This window comes from Loxodonta africana, chromosome 3 (genome assembly GCF_030014295.1).
Source record: "Loxodonta africana isolate mLoxAfr1 chromosome 3, mLoxAfr1.hap2, whole genome shotgun sequence".
In the NCBI taxonomy this organism is placed as follows: Eukaryota; Metazoa; Chordata; class Mammalia; order Proboscidea; family Elephantidae; genus Loxodonta; species Loxodonta africana.
The window spans coordinates 26,716,551-26,740,433 of record NC_087344.1 but is presented as its reverse complement, the minus strand read 5'-3'; the positions used below and the strand labels follow the sequence as shown (position 1 = coordinate 26,740,433).

The following is a 23,883-nucleotide window of genomic DNA, read 5'->3' as shown; positions in this document are numbered from 1 at the left end:
AGTTAGTTTATTATACAAAAATTTATGACCCTAGTTGTTACCCCTATAATGTGGCAGAACATTCCATCTCTCCACCCTGGATTTCCCGTATCCATTCAACCAGCTCCTGTCCCTTTCTGCCTTCTCATCTTGCCTCTGGACAGCAGCTGGCATTTAGTCTTGTGTATCTATTTGAACGAAGGAGCACACTCCTCAGGAGTATCATTTTATGTTTTATAGTCCAGTCTAATCTTTGTCTGAAGAGTTGGTTTTGGGAATGGTTTTAGTTCTGGGTTATCGCAGAGTCTGGGGGCTGTGTTTTCTGGGGTTCCTCCAGTCTCAGTCAGACCATTAAGTCTGGTCTTTTTGCTAGAATTTGAGTTCTGCAACCAATTTTTCTTCGGGTTCATCAGGGACTCTCTGTTGTGTTCCCTGTCAGGTCGGTCACTGGTGGTAGCCGGGCACCATCTAGTTCTTCTAATCTCAGGCTGATGGAGTCTCTGGTTTATGTGGATCCTTTTGTCTCTTAGGCTCATATTTTCCTTGTCTTTGGTGTTCTTCATTCTCCTTTGTTCCAGGTGGGTTGGAACCAATTGATGCATCTTAGATGGCCACTGGCTAGCTTTTAGACCTCAGATGCCACTCACCAAAGTGGGATGCAGAACATTTTCTTAATAAACTTTGTTATGCCAGTTGACCCAGATGTACCCTGAAACCATGATCCCCAGACCTCTGCCTGTGCTACACTGTCCCTCAAAGTGTTTGGTTCTGTTCAGGAAACTTCTTAGCTTTTGGTTTAGTCCAGTGGTACTGACTTCCCCGGTATTGTGTGTTGTCCTTCCCTTCACCTAAGATAATTCTTGTCTACAGTCTCGTTAGTGAATTCTCCTCTCTCTCCCTCCCCACCCTCGTAACCATGAAAGAATATTTTCTTCTGTGTTTAAACCTTTTCTTGAGTTCTTATAATAGCGGTCTCATATAATATTTACCCTTTTGCAACTGACTAATCTCAACCAGCATACTGTCTCCCAGGTTCATCCATGTTATGAGATGTTTTGAGGATTCATCATTGTTCTTTATCATTGTGTAGTATTCCATTGTGAATATACCATAATTTGTTTATTTGTTTGTCTCTTGATAAGTACCTAGGTTGTTTCCATCTTTTTGCTATTGTGAACAGTGCTGCAATGAACATGGGTGTGCATATATCTACTCATGTGATGGCTCTTATTTCTTTAGGATATATTCCAAGGATTGGGATTGCTGGATCTTTCGGTACTTCTATTTCTAGCTTTTTAAGGAAGTGCCAAATCAATTTCCAAAGTGGTTGTACCATTTTACATTCCCACCAGCAGTGTGTAAGTGTTCCAGTCTCTATAACCTCTCCAACATTTATTATTTTGTGCTTTCTTTTAATTCATGCTAGCCTTGTTGGGGTGAGAGGGTATTTTCATTGTAGTTTTGATTTGCATTTGGCTAATGAGCATGAGCATTTCCTCATGTATCTGTTAGCCGCCTGAATGTCTTCCTTGGTAAAGTGCCTATTCATATCATTTGCTTATTTTTTAATTGGGTTATTTGTCTTTTTGTGGTTGAAGTTCTGCAGTATCTTGTAGATTTTAGAGATTAGACCCTGATCGGATATGTCATAGTCAAAAATTTTTTCCAAGTCCATAGGTTGTCTTTTTACCTTTTTGGTGAAGTTTTTTGATGTGCATAAGTGTTTGATTTTTAGGAGCTCCCAGTTACCTAGTTTCTCTTCTGGTGTTTGTGCATTGGTAGTTATGCTTTGTATTCTGTTTATGCCATATAGTAGGCCTCCTAGCAACAATAACAATCTTTCTGGAAGCAGACTGCCACATCTTTCTGCCATGGAGTGACTGGTAGGTTTGAACTGCTGACCTTTTGGTTAGCAGTAGCAGCCAAGTGCTTAACCACCTAAGATATTTAAATCACTTAGCAGAAGGACTGCAAATAGTAGACACAAAGTCTATGGTGGATGTGATTTTGTTACCACTGTTGTCATCCACCACCCATCTGTCAATCGTGGTGGCTTGCATGTTGCTATGATGCTGGAAGCTATGTAACCAGTATTTCAAATACCAGCAGAGCCACCCATAGTGGATAGGTTTCAGCAACCTTCCAGACTAAGAGGGAGTAGGAAGAAAGGCCTGGCATATCTACTTCCAAAAAACCCTATGGATTACAATAGAATCTTGACTTATATAGGGCTGGAAAATGAGCCCCTGAAGTTGGAAGGCAGACACAGTAGTCACAACAATGGACTCAAACATAGCAAGGATCATGAAGATGACACAGGAGCGTTTAACCTTTCGTCTGTATTGGCTGACTGGAGGGCAACTAATAACAACTACATATTATTATCACTTTCCTTTGAGCCCCCTCCACTGCGTGCTCAGGAGGGCTCACCCTGTCCCTTGAAGGCATCATCCCCGCGGTCTGTGCGCCCCCTAGTGGAGACGCGCAGTTTCAGCGGCAGGAGAACGCCAGGCGCGGGTCTCTGGGGAGGGGGAATCTCAGTGGGAGACTGACCCAGGCTGGGTCCGTGTGTCTGTCGCCCAGGACATGTGTCCGGTTGACCCTTCCTGCTCCCAACCTAGTACCATACCTGGTGTCCCCTAGTCTACTTTTGGGGCGAGACTCCCAAGTCATAGCCACTGGGAGGAGCCCATTAGTATTCCACCCTCCAAGTCCCCCATGCACACTAAGGCTCCAATCATAAAAGAACTGTCACTGCAGAAAGAGGGTGGTAGTTAAACAGAATTCCTTACAATTGAAAGGAAAGGAAGTTAACGCGCCTATATAAAAGGGTGAGGCAGCTCGGCCTCAAATGCTGATCATGAGGGTCCCTTACCCTCAAAAGAGCCAGGGGAGGAGGGGCGGCGGGCCACCTGCAGGACTCAGGGCGGACGCCCATCGCTGCCCGGATCCAAGATGGCGGGGTTGGAGGCATACAGGCGCGCTTGAGAAAGATCACGTGACGGGGGCGGACCCTACGCCTAAGGGGTGGGGCGGGACGGGGCGGCGCTCTAGGCCGAGCGGGAGGTTGGGGCTACCGGCCCTCTCTGGTGGCAGACTCGGAGGCGGCTGCATCGGCAGTGGCTCCGAGGCTGGGGTCGAATCCGATCCGGAGCTATGAGTGTGGACAAAGCCGATCTATGCGGGTCTCTGCTCACCTGGGTAGGTCGGGGGCGGGGCTGGGAACAGGTGTGCACCCGCTTTTCTTGCCCGGGAGCCCCGACCTTGGCTCAGCCCGCCTCTTCGTTCTGGGGCTGGGAGGAGGAAGGGGTCGTGGGCCTACGAGGCCGTTGGACTCTGGCACCCGGTTCCGTCACGTGGCAGGTCTGCGTGGAAAGAACAGGTGAGGCCCTACCCCTCTGTGGCTGGGTCACGTGAAGCGAGGGCACAGGTGAGCCAACTAGTCACGTGGTCCCTGTGAGGCTCAAATGACTCGTGGTTCCGTCCTTCCCTGGTTGCGTGGGGCTTGTTGGGCAGAGGTGAGCTAAGGCCGCGCCCCCTCTGGTCCCAGGTGAGCAGAGGCCACTTCTCAGTGGAGCTGGTGTGGTGGAGCAACAGGCTAGTCCCAGCTCCTGCTGACCTCAGTCTGCAAAACAGGGAGTGGCTCCATGATCCCAGGCCCTAACTCTTGCCCTTTTCATTTCGCCTCAGTTGCAGACGTTCCATGTCCCGTCCCCCTGTGCCAGCCCCCAGGACCTGAGCAGCGGTCTTGCAGTAGCCTATGTGCTGAACCAGATGTGAGTGTGGCTGAGGGGGGCCCCCAAAAGGTCCTTCCAGCTGAGCTCATCCCACCTTCTCACCCCCAGAGACCCTTCCTGGTTCAACGAGGCATGGCTTCAGGGCATCTCAGACGACCCAGGTCACAACTGGAGACCAAAGGTGACAGTTGGACTCATGACTGGGGGACAGGTTGATGAAGAGTTGTCCAGGAAAAGGGCAAATAGACACATGTCCTGAGTGATGCACGGACCGACCTAGCGAGGGAGACAGATTGTCAAACACATGTCCAGTGGTCAACCAACCATTTGGAGGATCATTCACTCTGTTGAGCACCCAGTGCCTGCTAGGTATAGGGATGTAGCAAGGAATGACACAGACCAAAATCTACCCTCACACAGCTGACATTCTAGTGATGTGGACAAACAGTCCGTACACAAACATAAAAATTTCCAACAGCAATGAGTCTTATGGAGACAATAAAAGCAGAGTCATAAGAGAAAGCAACTGGGGTGGCTGGGTGGTTATTTGAGATGGTCTGTTCCCTGCATAAGATTAGGAGGAAGAGTATCCCAGATGTGGTGTTGTTGTTGTGTGCTATCAAGTCGATTCCAACTCATAGTGACCCTATATGCAGAGAAGAATTAGAATTGCCCCATAGCACTTCCTAGGCTGTAATCTTTATAGGGGCAGATTGCCAGATTTTTTCTCCCTTGACTCGGCTGGTGGGTTTGAACTGCTGACCTTTCGGTTAGCAGCTGAGCTCTTAACCATTGCACCAACAGGGGCTCCTTATTCCAGGTATGGCATTGCAGTCAAGTCTATTCCAACTCATAGCCACCCCGTAGGACAGAGAGAACTGCCCCCATAGAGTTTCCAAGGCTGTAAATCTGTGGAAGCAGAGTGCCACATCTTTCTCCCACAGAGCAGCTGGTGGGTTCCAACCACTGACCTTTCAGTTAGTAGCCAAGTGGTTAACTGCTGCACCACCAGGGCTCCTATTCCAGGCATAGGGAACAACAAAGACAAAGGCCCCCAAGTCACTAATAAGTTTGGTGTGATGGAGGAATGGCAGGTAGGTTGGACCAGAGAGTGTAAGAAGGAGAGAATGGTAGGAGAAGAGGTCACCAGCGGCCTCACTGGCTGGGGGTGAGGATGCAGACTCTATTTTAAGTGCTGTGGAAAGTCAAGGAAGGCTTATAGCAGAAGAAAGACACAACCTAGCTTGAGTTTTAGAAAGCTCCCCCTGGCTACTTGGAGAGGAATGGCATGCAGGCAGCATGGTGGAGGGTGAGAGGGGGCTGGTGCAGTAATCCAGGTGACAGATGATGGTGGCTGGGGCAAAGGGGAGGTGGTGCAAGCGGTGAGAAGTGATTGGATTCTGGGGACAAATGAACAAAGATAGTCAGGTGGACAAGAAGCACAGACAGCCAGGGAGAATGTCCCCAGGGGAGGAGACATTCAGACAGAGAATGAGGAAAAACAGGAGAGATTACCAGGGATTGAGGGGTGAAGTGAAGAAAAAAGAATGGAGTAGAAAGGGTGGGATTGCTTGGCCCCTTCTGAGGGGCTCTGGATCCCTACACAGCCCTTGTCCCTCCCCAGGTTGGCAATCTGAAGATGATTTTACAGAGCCTGGTGGAATACTCTCAGGATGTGAGTAACTGTTAAGGGACTTAGCGGTTCAAACGGAGAAGTGTGAGTGTTGGTCTGTGAGGCCCTGACACCCCCCTCAACCCCATCCTCAGGTCCTGGGACACCCTGTGTCTGAGCACCACGTCCCAGACGTGAGCCTCATTGGCAAATTCTCAGACTCTGCAGAGCTTGGCAAGCTGCTTCAGCTGGTGCTGGGCTGTGCCATCAGCTGCGAGAAAAAGCAGGGTATGAGGCGAGCAAGCGGGTCTCTAGGGGACGACCTGAGGAAGTCCCTCCTCCCACCGCCCTGGGTCTGGGTCTCAGTCTCCCCCACCTTGATCCCCAGAGCACATCCAGAGAATCATGACACTGGAGGAATCGGTTCAGCATGTGGTGATGGAAGCCATCCAGGAGGTGGGTGGGAGTGCCCAGTGTGTCAAGGAGTATCAGGGCATGGGGCAGCTCCAGGGCAGAGAGAATGGGGCACAGGCCCTGCCTGGGAAAGGTCTGGGCTCCGCCTGGAACTCAGTTGGTCAGACATGTGTCTCATGTGTCTGCCAGCTCCGAGTAATTCCAAGTCACAAGCCAGCCAGTTCAAAAGACCTGGCCTCCTTCATGAGGGACACAGGGCAGTCTTCGGGGCTGGGTTATCAGGAAAAACTGGTCTTGGGGACAGAAGGATGAAGAGGTTCTCAGGCTGATCACTGAAACCTTGAAAGCTGCCCTCAAAGGGCCCAACTCATCTCTATGCTTCCTCCCCAGCTCATGACCAAAGACACCCCAGACTCCTTGGGCCCGGAGACATATGGGAACTTTGACAGCCAGGTAAGGGGTGAAGGGGTGGCTTATTGAGGTTAAAGGTCACAAATCCTCGGGGGTGCCTAAGGAGAAGAGGCTTGTCCATAAACCTGCAAACCATCCCCATCCCTCAGGGTCCTAGTCTCTTCCTTCTCCAGGTCCCTAGGGTTCCTGAATGGCCCTTCCCCAGTCCCCTGGTTTTCCATCTCTCTCTCCTTAGATCCCAAGGGTTTCTTGGCTCCTTCTTCTCTGGCCCTATAAACCCCAGCCTCTCTTCCCCTAGTCCCTTCCCTAGATCCCCGAGTTCCTCGAACACCCCCGTGCCCATTTCCCCAGTCCCGAAGGTACTACTTCCTGAGTGAGGAGGCTGAGGAGGGGGATGAGCTGCAGCAGCGCTGTCTGGACCTGGAGCGGCAGGTGGGGCCAAGGTTGGGGGACACTGGTGCTCCTGAGGCTGGGTCCCTGGCACGGCCCCCTCCAAGCTCCAGCTTGTCCACCCCTTCCCCCCAGCTGGTGCTCCTGTCAGAGGAGAAGCAGAGCCTGGTGCAGGAGAACGCGGTGTTGCGAGAGCGAATGGGCCAGCCTGAGGGTGAGGGAGCCATGGGCCTCACTGCCAAGAAGCTGCTGCTGCTGCAGTCCCAGCTGGAGCAGCTACAGGAGGAGAACTTCAGGTGTGATCAGATGGGGATGGGGCCAGGCAGACCAGGGGACTGGGTGGGTGCTGCCCCTTGATGTGCCCCCTCGCTTCTCAGGCTGGAGAGCAGCAGGGAGGACGATCATCTACACTGTGTTGAGCTGGAGCGGGAGGTCACGGAGCTACAACAGCGGAACCAGGCGCTGACCAGCCTGGCCCAGGAGGCACAGGCCCTGAAGGATGAGATGGATGAACTGCGGTGAGTAGTGGTCCCTGGGTCCCCACCCCACATACCCTGCTTCCAGAGTGCCCCTCCAATGCCACAGGACCTCTGTAACCCCCCAAATGCCCAGTGGACCCCTACAATGTCTCCCAGACTGCACAGTACCCCCTAGACCCTACTGCACCATCCTGGACCCCTCATGTCTCCTGGACCCCACCACGTTCCCTGAATCCCTGGTGCTCTCAGGACCCAACAGTGCTCCTTTGTTACCCCACATTATACCCCTCAGACTCCATAGCATTCCTGTAACTCCAATCAGCCCGGGCCCCTCATAGTGCTTCCCAGACCCACTGTACCATTCCAGGCCAAATCATGCCCTTGGGTCCCATGCTGCCCTCCATGACCCCTGTGACCTCAGGTGCCCCCATGACATGACTGTATCGCCTTATAACTGCTTAGCACTCCTGCAACCCCAAAGTTCTTGATGGGCCTCCGGAGCACTCACCTCCCAGACCCTGCTGTGCCTTCCATAACCTCAAAGGGCTCCACTGTGACCCTACAACATCCCTGTGAAGTGCCCAGTGGGTTCCCATTATTGCACCTCCACAGACCCCAAAGTGCTGTTGCCCCACAGCCACCCCATTACCCGACAGTGTCCTTGGAGGCTCCTTAGCCCCCTCTGGGACCCAATCACTCCCTCTATAGCCCCAAAGCCCTTCTGTGACCCTGCAATTCTACGCCTGGGGATCCTCGATTATGACCCCACTGTAACCATTGATGTTTCAGGATCACTTATGCCCCCTATAGGCCCCCAAGAACACCACCCCCCATCCCTGACCGCTTCACCTTGACCCCAAATGCCCCAGGCTGACACCCTCCTCTGCCCCGAAAGCCCTGCATCCAAGCTGAAGCCTGACCAAAGACCCCCCCCTCCCCGCGTGCTCCCCGCCCTACCTCCTCCCTCAGGCAGTCCTCAGAGCGGGCTGGGCAGCTGGAGGCCACACTGAGCGGCTGCCGGCGCCGCCTGGGCGAGCTGAGGGAGCTGCGGCGGCAGGTGCGGCAGCTAGAGGAGCGCAACGCCGGCCACGCCGAGCGCACGCGGCAGCTGGAGGAGGAGCTGCGCCGGGCCGGCTCGCTGCGGACCCAGCTGGAGGCGCAGCGGCGGCAGGTGCGGCGGGGTCGCCCGTGGGCGGGGCCAGGGGCGGGAGATCTCGGTGCAGTGAGTCGCCCCGCCCCCCACGTGCAACTCCTCATTTTGTCCCGCCCCCAGCGCTGTGCTGAGTCCGCCCTGAGTCCTCCTCCTCCCTATTATATAGACCAGAGTCCTTTAGGCTCTAGCCCTCTCGACCCGGGTCGGGTCCCCTATCTGGACTTGTAAGCCGCGCCCCTTCCCTAAGTTGTTGTGCCCCCTCAAGTTCTTCGCAGCGAGTCCTTCTGGCCCAGCTCCTGAAGGTGAGCGCTGTACTCACGCCCCTCTTCCCAACCCTGCAGCCCTCATTCCTCTCCCCTGTTAGGTGCAGGAACTGCAGAGTCAGAGGCAGGAGGAAGCCATGAAGGCCGAGAAATGGCTCTTTGAGTGCCGCAACCTGGAGGAAAAATACGAGTCAGTGACAAAGGAGAAGGAGGTGAGGCTGAGATCCCACTTCCCAAACCCGGCCCTGCCCCCTGTGGGGTAGCACAGTTCTCCTGAAGCAGAAGGTCCTTCATGTGGTTCTTGCACCCCATTCCTCCAGCGGCTGTTGGCGGAGCGCGACTCCCTGCGAGAGGCCAATGAGGAACTGCGCTGTGCCCAGCTCCAGCCGCGGGGGCTGTCCCCAGCCGGTGAGCTGGAGGCTGTCTTAGGGGGCGTGGAGACTTGGGCCTGAAAACGGGTGTCGAGGGGTCTTACCTGGCTTGGAGTGGTGTTACCCAAACGCAAACCAAACCCATTGCCATTAAGTTGATTCTTACTCATAGCGACCCTATAGGACAGAGTAAAACTGCTCCACAGGGTTTTCAAGGCTTTCTACCGTGGAGCGGTTAGCTGATGGGTTTGAACCCTCGACCTTTCGGTTAGCAGCCTGGCATTTAACCACTGCACCATCAGGGCTCCTTGGAGTGATTAGGGCAGGCTAAAAGAGCTTGTCTAAGCAGGGAACAGAACTAGACCAGTCTGGGAGGGAGGCTAGAGGAGAAAAGGGCAGCTTGGGCAGGGACCTCTCCTCCAGGGCTTAGCGTGGGGAAAGGGCAAAGAGTGGGTGGGGCTTGTGTCAAGCCAGGCTTTTGGTTGAACTTGAGCCCTAAAGGTGATCCTTGGAAAGATGACCCTTGGGGCAGTAGAGGGGCAGCATAGGGGTGTGCAGAGACCTGTAGCATTTTTTTTTTTTTTAATTATTCAGACCCATCACTAGATTCCACCTCGGCAGCTGTGGAAAACTTAGCAGCAGAGATCCTGCCTACTGAGCTCAGGTATCCTGGGAACTGGGAGCCCAGGCCTCACCCAGGCCTGCCAGGGTCTTCCCTCAGCCCACCCCAAGTGTGTGAACCCTATTACTAACTCTGCTTGAATTCAGCTCCTAAGGCCAGCCTAGCTCCTAGCCCCACCCACTCTCCTAATTCTGCTCTTACCTGACCCAGGGCTTCTAGCCCAGCTCCAAGGCTTTGCCTCTCCAGATCCATCCTCAGTACACAAATTAGTATGCAAATTAGGCTCAACCCGTGTGGCTGCGCTCCCAGTACACAAATCCTATGCTTGGCCCCACCCACATCGGCTTCCAATTCCCAGTCCACCCCAGCTGTCACTTGAGTCACCCCTAGAGCCTTAGCTCTGCCCCTAGACCCTATACCCCATACTTAGCTTTGCCTCCTGGCTCTACTCTCAGGCTCCAGTCCTCCTCTTAGCGTAACCTTTGCTAGGTTCAGTCCCTGTGCCTTCCCAGGACTAATGCCACCCCACCCTGTCCCCACTGTTCTCACCGCTGTAGCACCGCCTTTGCCTGACTCCGCTCCGAAATTCAGTTTACAGCCCCGCCCACTTTGGCTCCTCGCTTGGTTGCCCCCCCAGCACTCTGCCCAACCATACTTTGGCCCTTTCGCCTGTACTCTAATCCTACCCCATGGTCCAGCCTTGCTGGGCTCTTCCCCAGAGCTCTGTCCTGCCCTCCTCCCCAGCCTGAGCAGGGCTGCGGGGTTGCTGGTCCCCAGCTCTTCTCACCCCTTACTGGGTAGGGAGACGCTCTTGCGGCTTCAGCTGGAGAACAAGCGGCTGTGCCAGCAGGAGGCGGCGGACCGTGAACGGCAGGAGGAACTACAGCGCCACCTGGAGGAGGCCAATCGCGCGCGCCACGGGCTGGAGACGCAGCACCGGTGAGGGCCTGGAGGAGCCGAGGGCCTTGTGTGCCTGGAGGGGGCTGGGTGGAGGGGGCACAGGCATTGAGAGGATCTCACCCCGCAGGCTGAACCAGCAGCAGCTGTCAGAGCTGCAGGCCCAGGTGGAGGAACTGCAGAAGGCCCTGCAGGAGCAGGGGGGCAAGAGCGAGGATGTGAGTGCTCACCTCTTCCCTGCCTGGCCTTCCCACACACCCCCCAGTAACCCTTCTCTCTCTCCCTTCCTCCCCCTGCTGCCTGATGCCCTGTGTAGGCTATTGTAAGTACAAAGGGCTGTGGCTGGTAACCCTACCCTGACCGAGGAAGGGGTTCAGGGCCTCTGAACCCCTAGTCATCTCCTGCCTCTTCTCTTCCTCCAGCCTACCCTGCTGAAGAGGAAGCTGGAGGAGCATCTGTGAGTCCCAGAGGGAGGGCATTCCAATGGGGAAGGGCCCACAAACAAAGGTGGGGGATGGATTTAGTGTGGGATGGAGGAAAGCTGAAGAAGACTGAGGGCTCAGATCCCTACAGGCCAAGCGAAGGAGTGTCACTGTTTGGGGGGATCATTATGGAGCCATGGAAGGGATTTCAGACTTGGAGGGGAGTATGATAAAGTGATACTTTATTTGCCTTTTGTATTTAATGTATTTTTTAAAAGAGAAACTAAAAAGCTGTCAAACTTATGCTTCAAAAACTAAGACATAAAAAAAAAAAAAACCAACCCAAAACATATACCAAGCTATACAGAGAGAAGTGGTCTACCTCTCAGCCTACTGCATTGACTCAGTTTCCACCCCAACCCCATTCCTATTTGTTTGTTATGGACAATCCTTACAGAGTTTTAAAAGCAAATGCAAGTGAACATGAATATAGTTTTTTATTCTCAACCCTTATTTATACAAAACGCAGCTTAAAATGTGCTTGTCTGCACTTAGCTTTTCTGGCTTAACAAGATGGCTGGAAAATTTCCCCAAATGACTAAATACATTATTTTTTTACAAGGATAGCAGCCTTCATCAGCTGGGGTTCCATGGAAAAATTAAGCCTAGCAGAAAATGATTTCCACGGTATTTTCTCAGTTCTCCCCGGATGAAAGTACAAAAGAAAAAAAAAAAAAAAAAACATTGCCATCGAGTTGACTCCAACTCACAGTGACCCTATAGGGCAGAGTAGATCTGCCCCATAGAGTTTCCAAGGAGCTCCTGGTGGATTTGAACTGCTATCCTTCTGGTTAGCAGACGTAGCCTTTAACCACTAGACCACCAAGGTTTCCAGGATGGGAGTAGCTAGTAGTATTCTGGAGCACTACGATGGATGCCTTGGGGCACTAGGGTTTAATTCTTCTATGAAATTCTGGTTGAGAAGGGCTGGCCCGTCCCATTTCATTTGTGGGTATTATAATTGTTCCTTTCTAGGTATTTGCAATTTCAAATAATGCGTCAAAGTATAACCTTGTAAATATATCACAAAAGTGGAATTGGGGCTAAAAGGCTACAGGCCTTTGTAATTTTAGTGCACAGAGCAGAAAGTCTACTATTCGATGTTATACCATGTTCATGTCCACTGTGCCGCAGTCTCACAGATGGAATGTCTGTCAGAACTCTTTGGAGTTTACCCACAGATGGCAGCACTGTCAAGCTTTGGTTAGCATCTCCTTCTGTTAGAAGAGATTTGCATTCTAGAAAGATCTCTCTGCTGCCTGGTGGAGAATGGAACTGAGGGATTGGGACTGGAACAGGCTATGGAGGGATGATGGTGGCCGCATTAGAGCGGGGGCTGTAGAAGGGGAGAAATGGCTGGTTCCAGGGCCATGGGTCTAGGCGATATGGAGGATGGTGGCTTTGATTGATGACTGAGGAGATGGTGGGGCAGGGGACATGGCTCTGGGCAGGGTAGGAGCATTTCTGGCCAGCTGGGGAGGCTGTGGCTGCCATGGGAGGAGAGGAGAAATAGAACCTGGAGGTCAGCCTGCAGCTGCCCCTCCCCTGCCCATAGGCAGAAGCTGCACGAGGCAGATTTGGAGCTGCAGCGGAAGCGTGAGTACATCGAGGAGCTAGAGCCACCTGCCGACAGCAGCAGTAAGTGGGACCCTGGGGGGAGGTCTGACGGCAGGGGGAGCAAGAGCTGGGCGTGGAGATGAGGGGTCACCTCATTTCTCCAGCAGCCCGGCGCATTGAGGAGCTGCAGCACAGCTTGCAGAAGAAGGATGCAGACTTGAGGGCCATGGAGGAGCGGTACCGCCGTTATGTGGACAAGGCGCGGACGGTGAGGATGCGGGGGGGTGGGGCATAGGTCTCTTACTGAGACTTCTCCCCAAGGCCCCCACCCTCTTTTGAGCCTTGCCTCCCATTGGCTTATGCTCTCACCAGTTCATGCCTCTCTGTTCCACATGCCCACGCTTGTCATACCACACCACGTCACAGACTCTGCATGCCTCCCACTGCCACAGGTTGTAACATAAAGTGCACCCAGCATGTCATGAGCTCACCCGGGCTGTGTCTTCCCCAACTCCTAGGTCATCCAGACCCTGGAACCCAAGCAACGGCCACCTGGGGGTGCACCCCCAGAACTCCATGACTTGCAGACACAGCTCCGGGAGCGGGACTTCCGCATCCGGCACCTGGAGGTGAGTGTCCTTTTCCCATCACACTGGTCCTGCCCATCCAGGCCCTTGACTGTAGCTTCCTCAGCAGACGGACTTTGAGAAGAGTCGAAGTCAGCGGGAGCAGGAAGAAAAGCTGCTAATTAGTGCCTGGTATAATATGGTGAGTACACCAGCACTGAGGCCATAGAGTTGGGGGCTCCTCTGGGCTCACTGGACCTAACCCTACCGCTTCCCCTCCAGGGCATGGCCTTGCAGCAGCGAGCTGGGGAAGAACGGGCACCTGCCCATGCCCAATCCTTCCTGGCACAGCAGCGGCTGGCCACCAACACTCGCCGTGGACCCCTGGGACGCCTGGCATCCCTGAATCTGCGTCCCAGTGACAAGCACTGATGGGCCTCTGGATCCTGCTCTCTGCCCAGACAGCCAGGGCTTAATCCACACTGGGTTCCCACACCTCACATGATGCCCCAGTATCAGGCCTTGGCCAGCTACTTGGAGCCTTGGAGTTATGACCCCTGACCCTTGCTCTCCCAGATTGGGGGAGGCGGGGCAGGAGGCAGATATAGGCCTGTTTTTTTTTAGCTAGCGATGTTATTCTTATCCTTGATTCTCTCTTTGGGGTTAATGAACTGGAGAGGGTCTGATTTTATATCTGAGACAAAGAATAATAAAGACTTTAATTCTGCCCTTCCTGGACTCTGGTCTCCGAGGTAAAGGGAAGTATAGGTGGGCTGGGGACTCAACTTCCTTTCCTCTCTGCTGTACCATTGCTTTTAAGAAAGGGCTTGGCTTGTGTTCTTACTAAAGTGTGAGTGAGTGGTAGCATCCAATGGGAGGTGAAGATCATGAAGCTCATGTTAGTGTCTGTGTGTGTGTGTGTATGTGGTGATGGTGGCATTTGGAGAATCTTTAGGCAAAAATCTCTGCCTTCGCGAAGCCGACGTTTCCTATGAAGGGAGACAGGCGATAAATAAATATAAGTTTGATATGAGAAGTGTCAGACAAATAAAGCCGGAAAGAATGATGGGGGTGCAGGAGATGGATTTTAGATGTGAACATTTTTAATAAAAGGCCATGAAAGGAGACCTCACCAAGGAGGTGACGTGTGCAGGAGGTGTGGGAGTAGCCATGTGGATATGGGGTGGGGGGGGGAACAATCCAGGTAGAGGGAACAGCAAGTGCAAAGGCCCCAAGGGGGGACCTTGAAGGCCTAGAGGTACAGTGAGGAGGCCAGTGTGCCTGGAGAGGTGTGAGTGAGGTAGGACTGGGAGGAGATTCAGACAGGGAGGTGAAGAGTGAGACAGTGAGGGCCTGTTGGCCGCAGGAAGGGTTTTGACTTTTATTCCATGTGAGGTGAGCCATAGAGGGTTCTGAGCAGAGGAGGGACATGCCCTGACTCAGGTGTTCACAGGCACTGTCTGGCCACTCTTGGGGATCAGGGGCAGGAGCCAGGTGATCGAGGCAGAAGCGCCTAGTTCAGGGGGGTGATAGTGGGGCTCTGTCCAGGGTGGGGCCCTGGAGGCATGAGAAGTGATTGGATTCTGCATACAACTTGAAGGCAGAGCTGATAGAATTTGATGCTGGTTTGATGTGGAAAGGGGTGAAAGAACAGGAGACAAGGATGATGCCAAGGTTTTGGCCTTATCATCTAGAAGGATAAAGAGGGTGGGGCAAATTGGGGAGGCAAAAGGGAGCTGGTTTGGGGTGTGATATATTTGGGGTGTCCCAAATGTGATAAAAGGCCAGGAGAAGCCAAGGAAGCAGTTGGCTCTCTGGGTCTAGAGTTTGGGAGGAATCCTGGCTGGACTTCTAAATTCAGGAGTCATCAGCATATGATTAAATCAAGATCTGGAGCTCTGAGGAGTACTTGAGAATGCAGGAATGTGTGTGTGGGGGGGCTGTCACTTGCAGAATCATGAAACAGCTGGCAGGAGGAAGCTGTGGTCTGGGAGAGTGGCTGGCACATTAATGAATGAGTGAAGTCTGGGGTACTGTTGGGGGGCATTTCAGATAACAGAAGTTGGGGAGAAGTGGACAAGGGAAGATTCCATGTGAATCTGGAAGAATTCCCAAACCTTACTTAATACATTACACTGACAATGTTTGAGTATAAACAACATTTTATTGAGCACCTATTATGTACCAAGGAGTCCCTGGGTAGCACAAGTGGCTACTACTAAAACGTTTGCATTTTGAATCCACTCTTAGACACCTCGAAAGAATGGCCTGGTGATCTAAATTATGAACAGTCACAGCCATTGAAAGCCCTATGGATTGCAGTTCTACTTTGAAACGCATGGGGTGGCCATGAGTTGGGAATTGACTTCACAGCAACTGGTTTGGTTTGGTTTTGGTTATTACGTAGTAAAGGCTTTAAAGCTGTCATTTTATTTCATCCTCAGGACAACTCAATGCGGTAGGCATCCATCTCCATTCTAAGAATAAAGGCAGGATGCACTGGTGGAAGCCTTTCAGGCAATAGGGATGAGAAGTAGAGCTGGTGTTAAGGACCCCCTGTTCAAAGAAGTTGGAGGAATCTCCGGCCCTTAGCCTCTTTGCCAAAGCCAGGCTGCACACAGGAAGTGGGTCACTGGGGAAAAGTCAAAGGGGGAGTGAAGGTGGGGATGGGGGAAAAGAGAAGTTCACAAACGGCTTTTGCAGACCTGGATCCGCGGACTGCGTGCTGTGTTGTGTCGGCTTGGTCCTCTGCCCTTGGGCTTCCTAGGTCGGAGGGTCTCAGGCCAGATTCTCCTCTTCCTCGCCAATGGGGCTGGGCAGCCAGGGCGGCGCTGGCCCTCGGGGCCCAGGCATGGGCACCAAGGTGAAGGGTTCGGCGGCAGGCCCGGGTGCGGGCACAGGCAGCTCGGGACCGGCGGGGAGCTCGGGCTCAGGCTCCCGCAGGCCTGGGTCGAGCAGCGGGTCCTCGCAGCTGCAGTCCTGGGCCGCGCCATCGGGGGCGGTGGCGCACGCGCAGCTGGCTACTATAGACGCCTCCGACACGCCGCTGTTCTTGCGAAGCAACATCGACAGGCGCCGGCCCAGCAGGCCTCCGGCCGTGCCCGCAGCCACCGGCAGGAGGCGCTGCAGGAAGTCTCCGTGCGTCTCCCCCAGCGGCCCGTCCACGCCGTCTAGTCGCTGGAATTGCATGTCCTCTTTGGCCAGGCTGCGGGACCGACAGCCGAGTAAGCGCTGCGGCAACGCCCCTCTCCTTGATTGACACATCTGGGACCGAGGCACGCTGCTTCCCCTGGTTCCATCCAGCCTTTTGCCCCACATATCCCAAAAGACTTGGCTCCTCACGCCAGAGCCTGGCCTCATCCTCTGCCTCTGCTCAAACACAAGCCCCAAAGCTCCAGTCTTTGTTCCGCCCCGTATCCTTTTCACCGTCTCTGACCAACTCCATCCTCAGACCTTAACCCAGCCCCAAAATGAGGCCCCACCCCTCATTTTTTTTTTTCTTGACTCCGAGCTCAACCCTTGCCCTTCTAATCCTCATACTCCCAATCCCCGTAGGATTTAGCCCTAAACCCTGTCCTCGTGCCCTATAGTCCCTTCGGTCAGACACATCCCTCAAAGGCATGAGCCCCGCCCCCAAGCAGCCCCGCCCTCTCCCGCTGACTAACGTGATATCGAAGGTGGAGCCCTGGAAGGAGGGCTGCTGCAGCAGGAAGGCGGTGGCCGCCGTGTAGGGAGCGCGAGCTTCGGCCGCGTCCCAGTACAGGTCCTTCTCCAGCATGGCCAGGTCGTCGTACATCTCGTCCACGGCCAGCATCGACACCTGCGGGCGCGGATACGCGGAGCGCGGTGGGGGTGAGGCAGAGCGCCCGGACCACGCCGTGGATCCCTCAAGGAGGGTGAGAGTGTAGTTCAGGATGGTGTTGGCGGGGATGAGGCCAGGCCCGCTCTGGGGCCAGAGCTGGAGGTCTTTGGAGCCAGGGATGGCCACAACAGCGAGAGTCTCACCTGGAAGTTGCGGTCGATTAGAAAGTTGGTCTCAAAGTCGTCATCGTCTTCTCCGAAGGGGTTGATGAGCTGCTCCGCAACCTGAGTGGGTTTGGGAAGGGGTAGGCGGAGCCTTGAGAACCTCTCCCCACTCCGCTCCGGCGTCCCCACCCCGAGACCCCACTCACCTTGAGCCAACCGGCATAGAAGAAGAACTGCAGCAGAGTGAAGATGGGCACGCACAGGTCCAAGTCGTGGCCTTTGTAGCCTTGCGCTGGGTCTAGGAACTGGCGACCGATGAGGCAGGCCAGGAAGTAGCTGTACACTGCGATGGTCACCACCTGGGAGGAGGGCAGGCCAGCAGGTCAGGGTTCTCCCAGGCTCAGGGTCATCGAGGAACCTGGGCTAGGTCTAGGCGTCCTTGGGTTGGGGGCCTTAGCTGGCTCTGTCTCCCCTTGTCACCAGATATAAACGGAGACACGGGGGAGGGGTTACCTGGGTGTACACAAGAGGTATGCTAATCCAATCGTAGTGAAAGAGCATCCCGCACTTGGCCCGGAACGTATTCAGCTCCTGGGGGTGGATACAGGTCATGAGGAGGCGTGAATTGTGAGAATTAAATATGATTAGCTGGGATGGAGGTTAGTCTACGTCTGGTGGGAGACGGGAGTGTGCTTCTGGGGTTTCAGGGAGAGTATTTGGCTATGAGTGAACACCAGGAGTGCAGGGCACCATGCACCCTTGAGGGTGTTTAGAATCTGCTGCCTTGGACGCATGAGGCAGGGCTGCTGTCTGACCCAACTCCAGGGGCCCAATTTTCTCTGGTACATCTATATAAATGGCCTCATCCCAGCACAAACGGTTCTGGCAGGCCCACCTCGAGCAGTAGCTTGAGGGCGCTGTTGTCGCGGATGCGGCCCTCGCGCCGGGCCTGAGCCGCCAGATTGCAGAACCAGACGCAGGGCACCCAGAACTTGTTGTAGGATGAGTTGAGGTTCTCGAACTTTTTGCGCTCTTCGCGGGTCATAAACCCTGGAGGGGCGGGGCCAGGGGTTGCTCGTCCATTCCCACGCCCTTACGCCGCCCCCGCCCCATTTCACCCTGGCCTCACCAGCCTCTACTACATGGTCCACGGTGGGGAAGCGCTTGAAAACGGCGGTGCTGACCGAGCGCAGGATGAGCACGGCGGAGAGTCCTGCGTAACGCATAAGCGTACGCCGGTAGAGGCGACCGCGCTCATCGCGCCCGTGGACGGTGCCCGCAACCATACACATGAGCGCGTCGGGCAGCGGCATGCAGAGGTACTGGTCCCACCAGCGGTGCACCACCAGCGTCACGTAGAAGCCTGCGGGTGAGCAGGGAATAGAAGACTTAGTGCAGACACCAGGGCTGCGGGTGGGGGTGGGGTATGGGACCAGGTGCCAGGTGGTGGGAGAAGGCGCGCCATAGAGTCTGCATGAGGGACGCAGGGGCAGGTCGGTCACTCTGACTGCGTCAGAGTGGGTGGGAACTTGGGGGTCCCAGGCATGAGAAGACGCCAGAGAGACGGAGCAGGCTGGGTCATCCTGGTTACTTGGGAGTCACCTGAGTTGGGGAATTGAAGTCTCAGTTGGGGGTGGAGACATAGGGCCCGTATTAGAAGTACATGGACAGATTGTCATCCCAGCCACAGGGAGCCACTGAGCTGGGGGCACAGGGACCAGAACATGGGGAAGGGCTCCAGTTTGTGGAGGTGTACATCAAGGACACCTGGGAAGGCTTGCTATAACAGCCGCATGAGCCCTGAGCCAGAAACACATGAAGAGGTTAGATAAAGGATCTGAGCCTGTAAAGATTACAGCCTAGGAAACCCTATGGGGCAGTTCTACTGTGTACTGTAAGGTTGCTACCAGGCAGAATCGACTTGATGACACACAACAGCAACAAATATCAGGGAGCTCTGGACAGGCTGGTCACCCCATCTGTGTAGGCTCAGGACAATGGTTTGGAAATCTGGGGTTGCACGAAGTCACTGGGGACAAAGACATGTCAGATAAATGCCTGCCTGGCTGGACTTGAGAGGATGGAGTCATACAGATAACTTGAGGGGGGTTCTGGGGGCCCAGGACTTGTGGGGGAGGACACTACTAGTCTCATGCAAACATAGGTGGGAGTCCCTGAGGTGACCAAGGATAAACTTATGAGTGACACGGAGCTCTCATGAGGATACTGAAGGACGTGTGCCTGGTGACATCCAGGGTCTCAGGACCAAGGAATGGGGTGGAGGCTGTAAGGGTTGTATTTGAGGGGTGTCTCAGAGAGGCAGGAATGGGATCTCCAAAGGTGTAAATAGAAATGAGGGTCTCAGGGTCACAGTAATGAGGGGAGGGTGTGACCGCACCGAGTACGAAGGAAACTGGGATGAGGCTGGCGTACTGGTCGCAGTAAATGACGAGCTTCTCAAAGTAGCGCTTCTGCTCTTCACTCAGCACAAAGCTGGAAGTGAGGGGGTGCGGTGTCACAGGAGGGTCCCCTCCCCAGCTGCAGATCTCACTTTCCGCGCCCTGAGGTACACCAGGGCCCCTCCCCAGCCCTCTCTTGCGGGCCACCTCCTTCCCTAGAGCGTGTGGCACCCCACCAGCTCGGAGCTCTGGCCTGCACCCTCCACCCCGAGGCACCTCACCGGTAGGCAGCGCTCAGCGCCATGTAGAGCCCCAGGAAGCAGAGCAGCTCGCGCCACAGAAGCTTGTAGATGCTCCCGCGCCACAGCAGTAGGAGCTGCGAGAAGCCGCCAAAGCGCGTGTTTGCCACGCGAGCTGTGTACGTGACGGTCATCGCGGCGTCGGGCGGACCAGGCCTAAGGAGAGGGGTCTGGGCCAGCCCCCGGCCTGTGGGCTGAGAAACTGGGGGCTGCGGAGGTGCGGGGCGGACTGAGTGCACCGTCCCCTCCGGCCCGTCCAGGTTCACTTTTCCTCCCAGTCTTGCTCAGGCCGCCCTACACCGCAGTCCCGGTTTCCAGCCCCCTCTCAGAAGCCTTCCCTGGACTCCTGGTCCCAGAGCCTGGCGCCTGCTTCTCCCAGCCCCCTTCCCAGGACCGCCCAACGGGAGACCCTGCCCTCCCTCAGCGCCATGAGTCCACGCGGACGCTGCGGCGGCGCCCTCTACCTGATCCCCTGCCCCTCCCCAGGATGCCATCTATAGCCTCCTCCACTTTCTGCGCCCCAGTGCTTCAGTACTTAGGCTTAGGGCTCCGACCCCCTCCCCCCAGTTCCCATCCCTTAGCCCCCACCTCTGGCCCTCTGGTTGGTTCCACTCCCCCAGCTCTCAGTACTGGCCCATGCTCTACCCCTGCACTCTCTTTACAGCGCTGACCCTCTGTCCCCATCCCTCGGTCCCACTGCTGCAGGCTGACCGCAGGCTGACCCCTCTTCCCCTTTCCTGCACTTGGCGGCTCTAGCTTTCTCCACCTCTCACTTAACTGCCTGTGCTGCCCTTCCCCCTTCTTTTCCCAAATCCACATTGACCCTCCCTCTCTTTGCTCCCCTCTGGCCTTCCAAACTCTCTACTTTCCACTCTGAGGACTCCAGATGGATTCCTGCCCGCAGGCCCATCTGCTCCCAAGGTGCCCCTTTCCCCCCAGGCCTGGGCCCTTCTCACCTGTGTTGAGGGTGGCGAATGCAAGGACACACAGGGACAGGGACAGGATGGGCGGGTGGCTTCAGTGTTGGGTGGGGCTGGAGCCAGACCCTGAGCTGGACGGGGCTGGGAAGTGGGCAGGGGCGGCCCCTCCCTGGCCCGCCCCTTCAGCTGCAGCCTTGGAACTTTGTTTGGAGAAGCTGGTCAGTTTGTTACCTGGGGCAGGGGGAGAAGTCTGCCTTTCCCTCCATTGCCTGGCTGATCACCCTCCCACTTGCTGTCGGGCCAGGGATCTTGGAGCTGGCGGAGGGGCAGGGACTGTCTCCTTCCCACTCCTAGAGTCTCTCTCTGTGGGTCACTCCACAGTCATCATGCTGTCACAAAGATGCACACGAACATGCCATAGACAATCACAAATTCAGCTTCCCTCAACCTAGTCTCACACAACCACAGTGACCCAGCTGGTGGTACACACTGTCACAGACTTCCAGGTTCACACATGACACACCCAATACGCAGCTCTACCCCTCTCCCCAACATATATAGGCAGATGTATCCTAATACCCCAGGCTCTCAGGCACACTGACAGTCTCCAAACAGGATATGAGAACACAGGCAGGGACAAAAGGAGGGGCCTCGCATTCCCTCAGGATCACACCATGTCACAAAGACACACACAAGGTCACACAGCCAGCCAAGCGCATTACACACTCAGACACCAGAACACCTCCCCTCAACAAAGCCACAAACCATCACACTGAGAGAGTAACGTGTGATTCTTCTGATCTCCACAGCACAACGACACCAGATGTACTAACACTTCCCCTCAAGACAGTGGCACACAGTCCCGAAGTCAGAGTGGGCCCTAGAGGTCCCCTGGGTCACACTCACAGAAGGGCAGATGGAGAAGTTCACCTCTGAGCGGGATCATGACCATAGCCCCCTATCAGGAAACTCACCTGCATTTGCATATCAATACATAAGACAATCCCCTCCCCAATGTTTCCTTTCACTGTTCTATGAGTGCACACACACCCATAAACACTCATAGCTCTCAGATGCTCAACATTGCCGTGAACACACAAGCTTAGGGATCCAAAACCTGATCTTCACGTTCCACAGGGATATGGGACACTTGTTTCTCCTCCACACAGGCCTACAAAGGAGGCACCTCCAGCCTGGCACAAACAGCATCCTCATCCCCAGCCTCACCTACTCCAATGCACGGACTGGTTTGGGGGGCCAGGGGCTCAGGGTGCCAGCCCAGGGAGGAATGCCCTCAGGTGGGTGCTCCCGCATCCCTTGTGCCTGCCCAATTGCTAGCAGTGCGGATGTCTCCACGGCCCCGCCCTGAGGCCTGGCAGGCCAGGACACTGCGTTCCTAGCCTGGCAGATGTCCACCCCGCCCGGGGTAATTAGGAACCCACCCAGGCCGGCCACCTCGAACCCGTGCCTCCGCTGTCCAGCTGCCGAATGGCCCATAAAAGGGGGCCCAGCTGGTGCTGGGCAGGGCCACCAGCTGCCAGACCTGGGGAGGGGGCAGGCTGTGTGCTTACGGGCTCTGTTCTGACCAGCCTCCTGTAAAGCGTTTTCACACTCACTGAGCTAGCCCGCTTGTCTCATCATCTCCCCCCCGACACCTGCCCCCAGCTCAAACACATACCCACTGACTGCTGAACCCCCACGGGCCCAGGGGCAGGTTGCCTGGGCTAGTACACATACTTAGTAACAGTGACTAATAACGCTTCTTGGTTGGTACATGCCTGGCGTTGTTCTAGAGGCATTACATATTCTACCTCATTGAATCCCTACAAGCAGGGTTATGAAGGTGATGCTCCAGGTAGGGAAGCAGGCTGAGGACACACACAGCTTGTTCGTGGCAGAGTCAGGATTTGAAGCCAGGCAGTTTGGCCAGGAGTCTGGGGTCTTTGGACCAGGTTGTACCTCAGTGTTAACATGCATCACCCCAACGTGCCCGTACCTGCTTTTGCACACCCAGCAGTCAAGTGGGGGAGGGGGGGCATGGCTAGACTCGTGGCTGAGTCCCCCTTGCACACACACCTTGGCACACCTCACCACCACCTCCTGATTCATGTGTGTCCTCACATCCACTTCTGTCCTCTCCTCACAACCAGCTTCAGCTTGGAACTTGCAGCTGCCCAAGGTCATTCCCAGTCCTGGGTCTCTGAATTGGGGATCATAGGGCTCCTGAGGCAGTGGCATAAGGGAGGGGTAAAGGGCAGATGCCTTCCAGTGTGCACACTGTCTTGGAGGACTTGTGCCATGGCTCTGTGAAGTGGCTCTTCTTAACGTCCTCATTTTAGTTAGTGATGAGTGGACTGAATCTCAGACGGCAGGAAACGTGCTGTAGCCACTCAGTGAGAAAGCTCTCCACGGACAATGGAACTCAGGGGCCATGTCCCAAGTCCTCTGCTAACCCACCCCTAGTCAGTACCCCCCCAACCCCCGGCTGCAGCACTGTGTGGGAGGGGCAATGCTACCTCAGGAGGCAGAAATTGGCAGGGGGTGGAGACTGTTAATCCCCAGTCTGGCAAGCCCAGCCTCTGCCCAGGGCGCCCACTAATTCCCAAACCAAACAGCAGGCAGCACTGGGCCCCCTGCCAACCTAATCCGTTCTCTACCAGCCTGGGGCCAGCTGAGGGGGCACCCGGTTCCCACACTTTGAACCTCCATGGAACCGGGGAGATCCCCCTCTCCTCCACTTCAGGCTTCACAGTCCTGGTAGGGACACCCCTATATTCTCTTACCCACCACCCTCCTTCCCAAATGGCTGCAACACACACTTATTAGGTCTCTGTTGTGAACCACGGGAGCCCTGCTGGCACAGTGGTTAAGAGCTATGGTGAGCTACAGTTGCTAACAGGTCAGCAGTTCAAATTCACCAGCTGCTCCTAGGAAACCCTATGGGGCAGTTCTACTCTGTCCTATAGCGTCGCTGTAGGTCTGACTCAATGACAATGGGTTTGGTTTTTTTGGTTTTGTGAACCAGGGCTCTGAACCTGCTGAGGATTTGCATTTCCACCCCACACATACTGACTCAAAATTTACATTTTTACAAGATCCCCAGGTGATTCTTACATATAATACATTCTGAGAACCTCTGCTCTACTAGTGGTTCTCAGAATTGGTCCCTAACCAGCAGCATTAGCATCTCCTGGGAACTTGTTAGAAAGGTAATTCTCGGCAGGGAACTTGTCAGAAATGCAAATTCTCAGCAGAGGTTCAAACCAGAACAAACTGGTTCGAAGCCCTGTTGTGAAGGCAGCCCTCTGGATGGTGCAGTGCAACTGTATGCAGAAGCACCATTCCCAGCCCCCATTATAAACATCC

General features: G+C 54.9%; 2 protein-coding genes across 10 annotated transcripts; one reads left to right on the top strand and one right to left on the bottom strand.

Annotated features, from left to right (window-relative positions):
* The first annotated feature begins 3,028 nt into the window (after window positions 1-3,028).
* Window positions 3,029-15,731, top strand: HOOK2 (hook microtubule tethering protein 2). Of its 9 annotated transcripts, none has more exons than XM_064280753.1 (23): window positions 3,073-3,180; window positions 3,343-3,409; window positions 3,670-3,755; window positions 3,825-3,897; window positions 5,341-5,391; window positions 5,484-5,616; window positions 5,717-5,784; window positions 6,133-6,195; window positions 6,505-6,585; window positions 6,679-6,839; window positions 6,921-7,061; window positions 7,992-8,193; window positions 8,540-8,650; window positions 8,759-8,846; window positions 9,404-9,473; window positions 10,233-10,370; window positions 10,459-10,546; window positions 10,751-10,785; window positions 12,366-12,448; window positions 12,532-12,635; window positions 12,886-12,996; window positions 13,061-13,135; window positions 13,216-15,729. In XM_064280753.1, exons 5-23 carry the CDS (start codon window positions 5,356-5,358, stop codon window positions 13,363-13,365), a joined length of 1,938 nt encoding a protein of 645 aa, XP_064136823.1. In that variant the 5' UTR covers window positions 3,073-3,180; window positions 3,343-3,409; window positions 3,670-3,755; window positions 3,825-3,897; window positions 5,341-5,355; the 3' UTR covers window positions 13,366-15,729. The 9 variants fall into 9 exon arrangements, with proteins under 9 accessions (XP_064136820.1, XP_064136819.1, XP_010591590.2 ...); XM_064280755.1 differs by having other exon boundaries at window positions 3,090-3,180; window positions 3,343-3,361; XM_064280750.1 differs by lacking the exon at window positions 3,343-3,409 and having other exon boundaries at window positions 3,029-3,180; window positions 12,535-12,635.
* Window positions 15,677-23,800, bottom strand: BEST2 (bestrophin 2). Its single transcript, XM_064280759.1, has 9 exons — window positions 19,580-23,800; window positions 19,298-19,392; window positions 18,029-18,262; window positions 17,795-17,949; window positions 17,413-17,490; window positions 17,106-17,258; window positions 16,939-17,019; window positions 16,599-16,753; window positions 15,677-16,138 (listed from the first exon to the last, which is right to left on the bottom strand). Exons 1-9 carry the CDS (start codon window positions 19,729-19,731, stop codon window positions 15,712-15,714), a joined length of 1,530 nt encoding a protein of 509 aa, XP_064136829.1. The 5' UTR covers window positions 19,732-23,800; the 3' UTR covers window positions 15,677-15,711.
* Between the last annotated feature and the right edge of the window lie 83 nt (window positions 23,801-23,883).

What these genes read in the sequence shown, in the direction of transcription:
- HOOK2 (XM_064280749.1), top strand. Translation starts at nt 3,136, where the DNA reads ATGAGTGTGGACAAAGCCGATCTATGCGGGTCTCTGCTCACCTGG. An exon ending in CAGCTGCGAGAAAAAGCAGG is followed by an intron (nt 5,617 to 5,716) that starts GTATGAGGCGAG and finishes CTTGATCCCCAG; the next exon opens with AGCACATCCAGAGAATCATG. An exon ending in CAGTGACAAAGGAGAAGGAG is followed by an intron (nt 8,651 to 8,758) that starts GTGAGGCTGAGA and finishes CCATTCCTCCAG; the next exon opens with CGGCTGTTGGCGGAGCGCGA.
- BEST2 (XM_064280759.1), bottom strand. Translation starts at nt 19,731, where the DNA reads ATGACCGTCACGTACACAGCTCGCGTGGCAAACACGCGCTTTGGCGGC. An exon ending in GGACCATGTAGTAGAGGCTG is followed by an intron (nt 17,950 to 18,028) that starts GTGAGGCCAGGG and finishes CCGCCCCTCCAG; the next exon opens with GGTTTATGACCCGCGAAGAG. An exon ending in CCCTCAAGCTACTGCTCGAG is followed by an intron (nt 17,491 to 17,794) that starts GTGGGCCTGCCA and finishes ATCCACCCCCAG; the next exon opens with GAGCTGAATACGTTCCGGGC.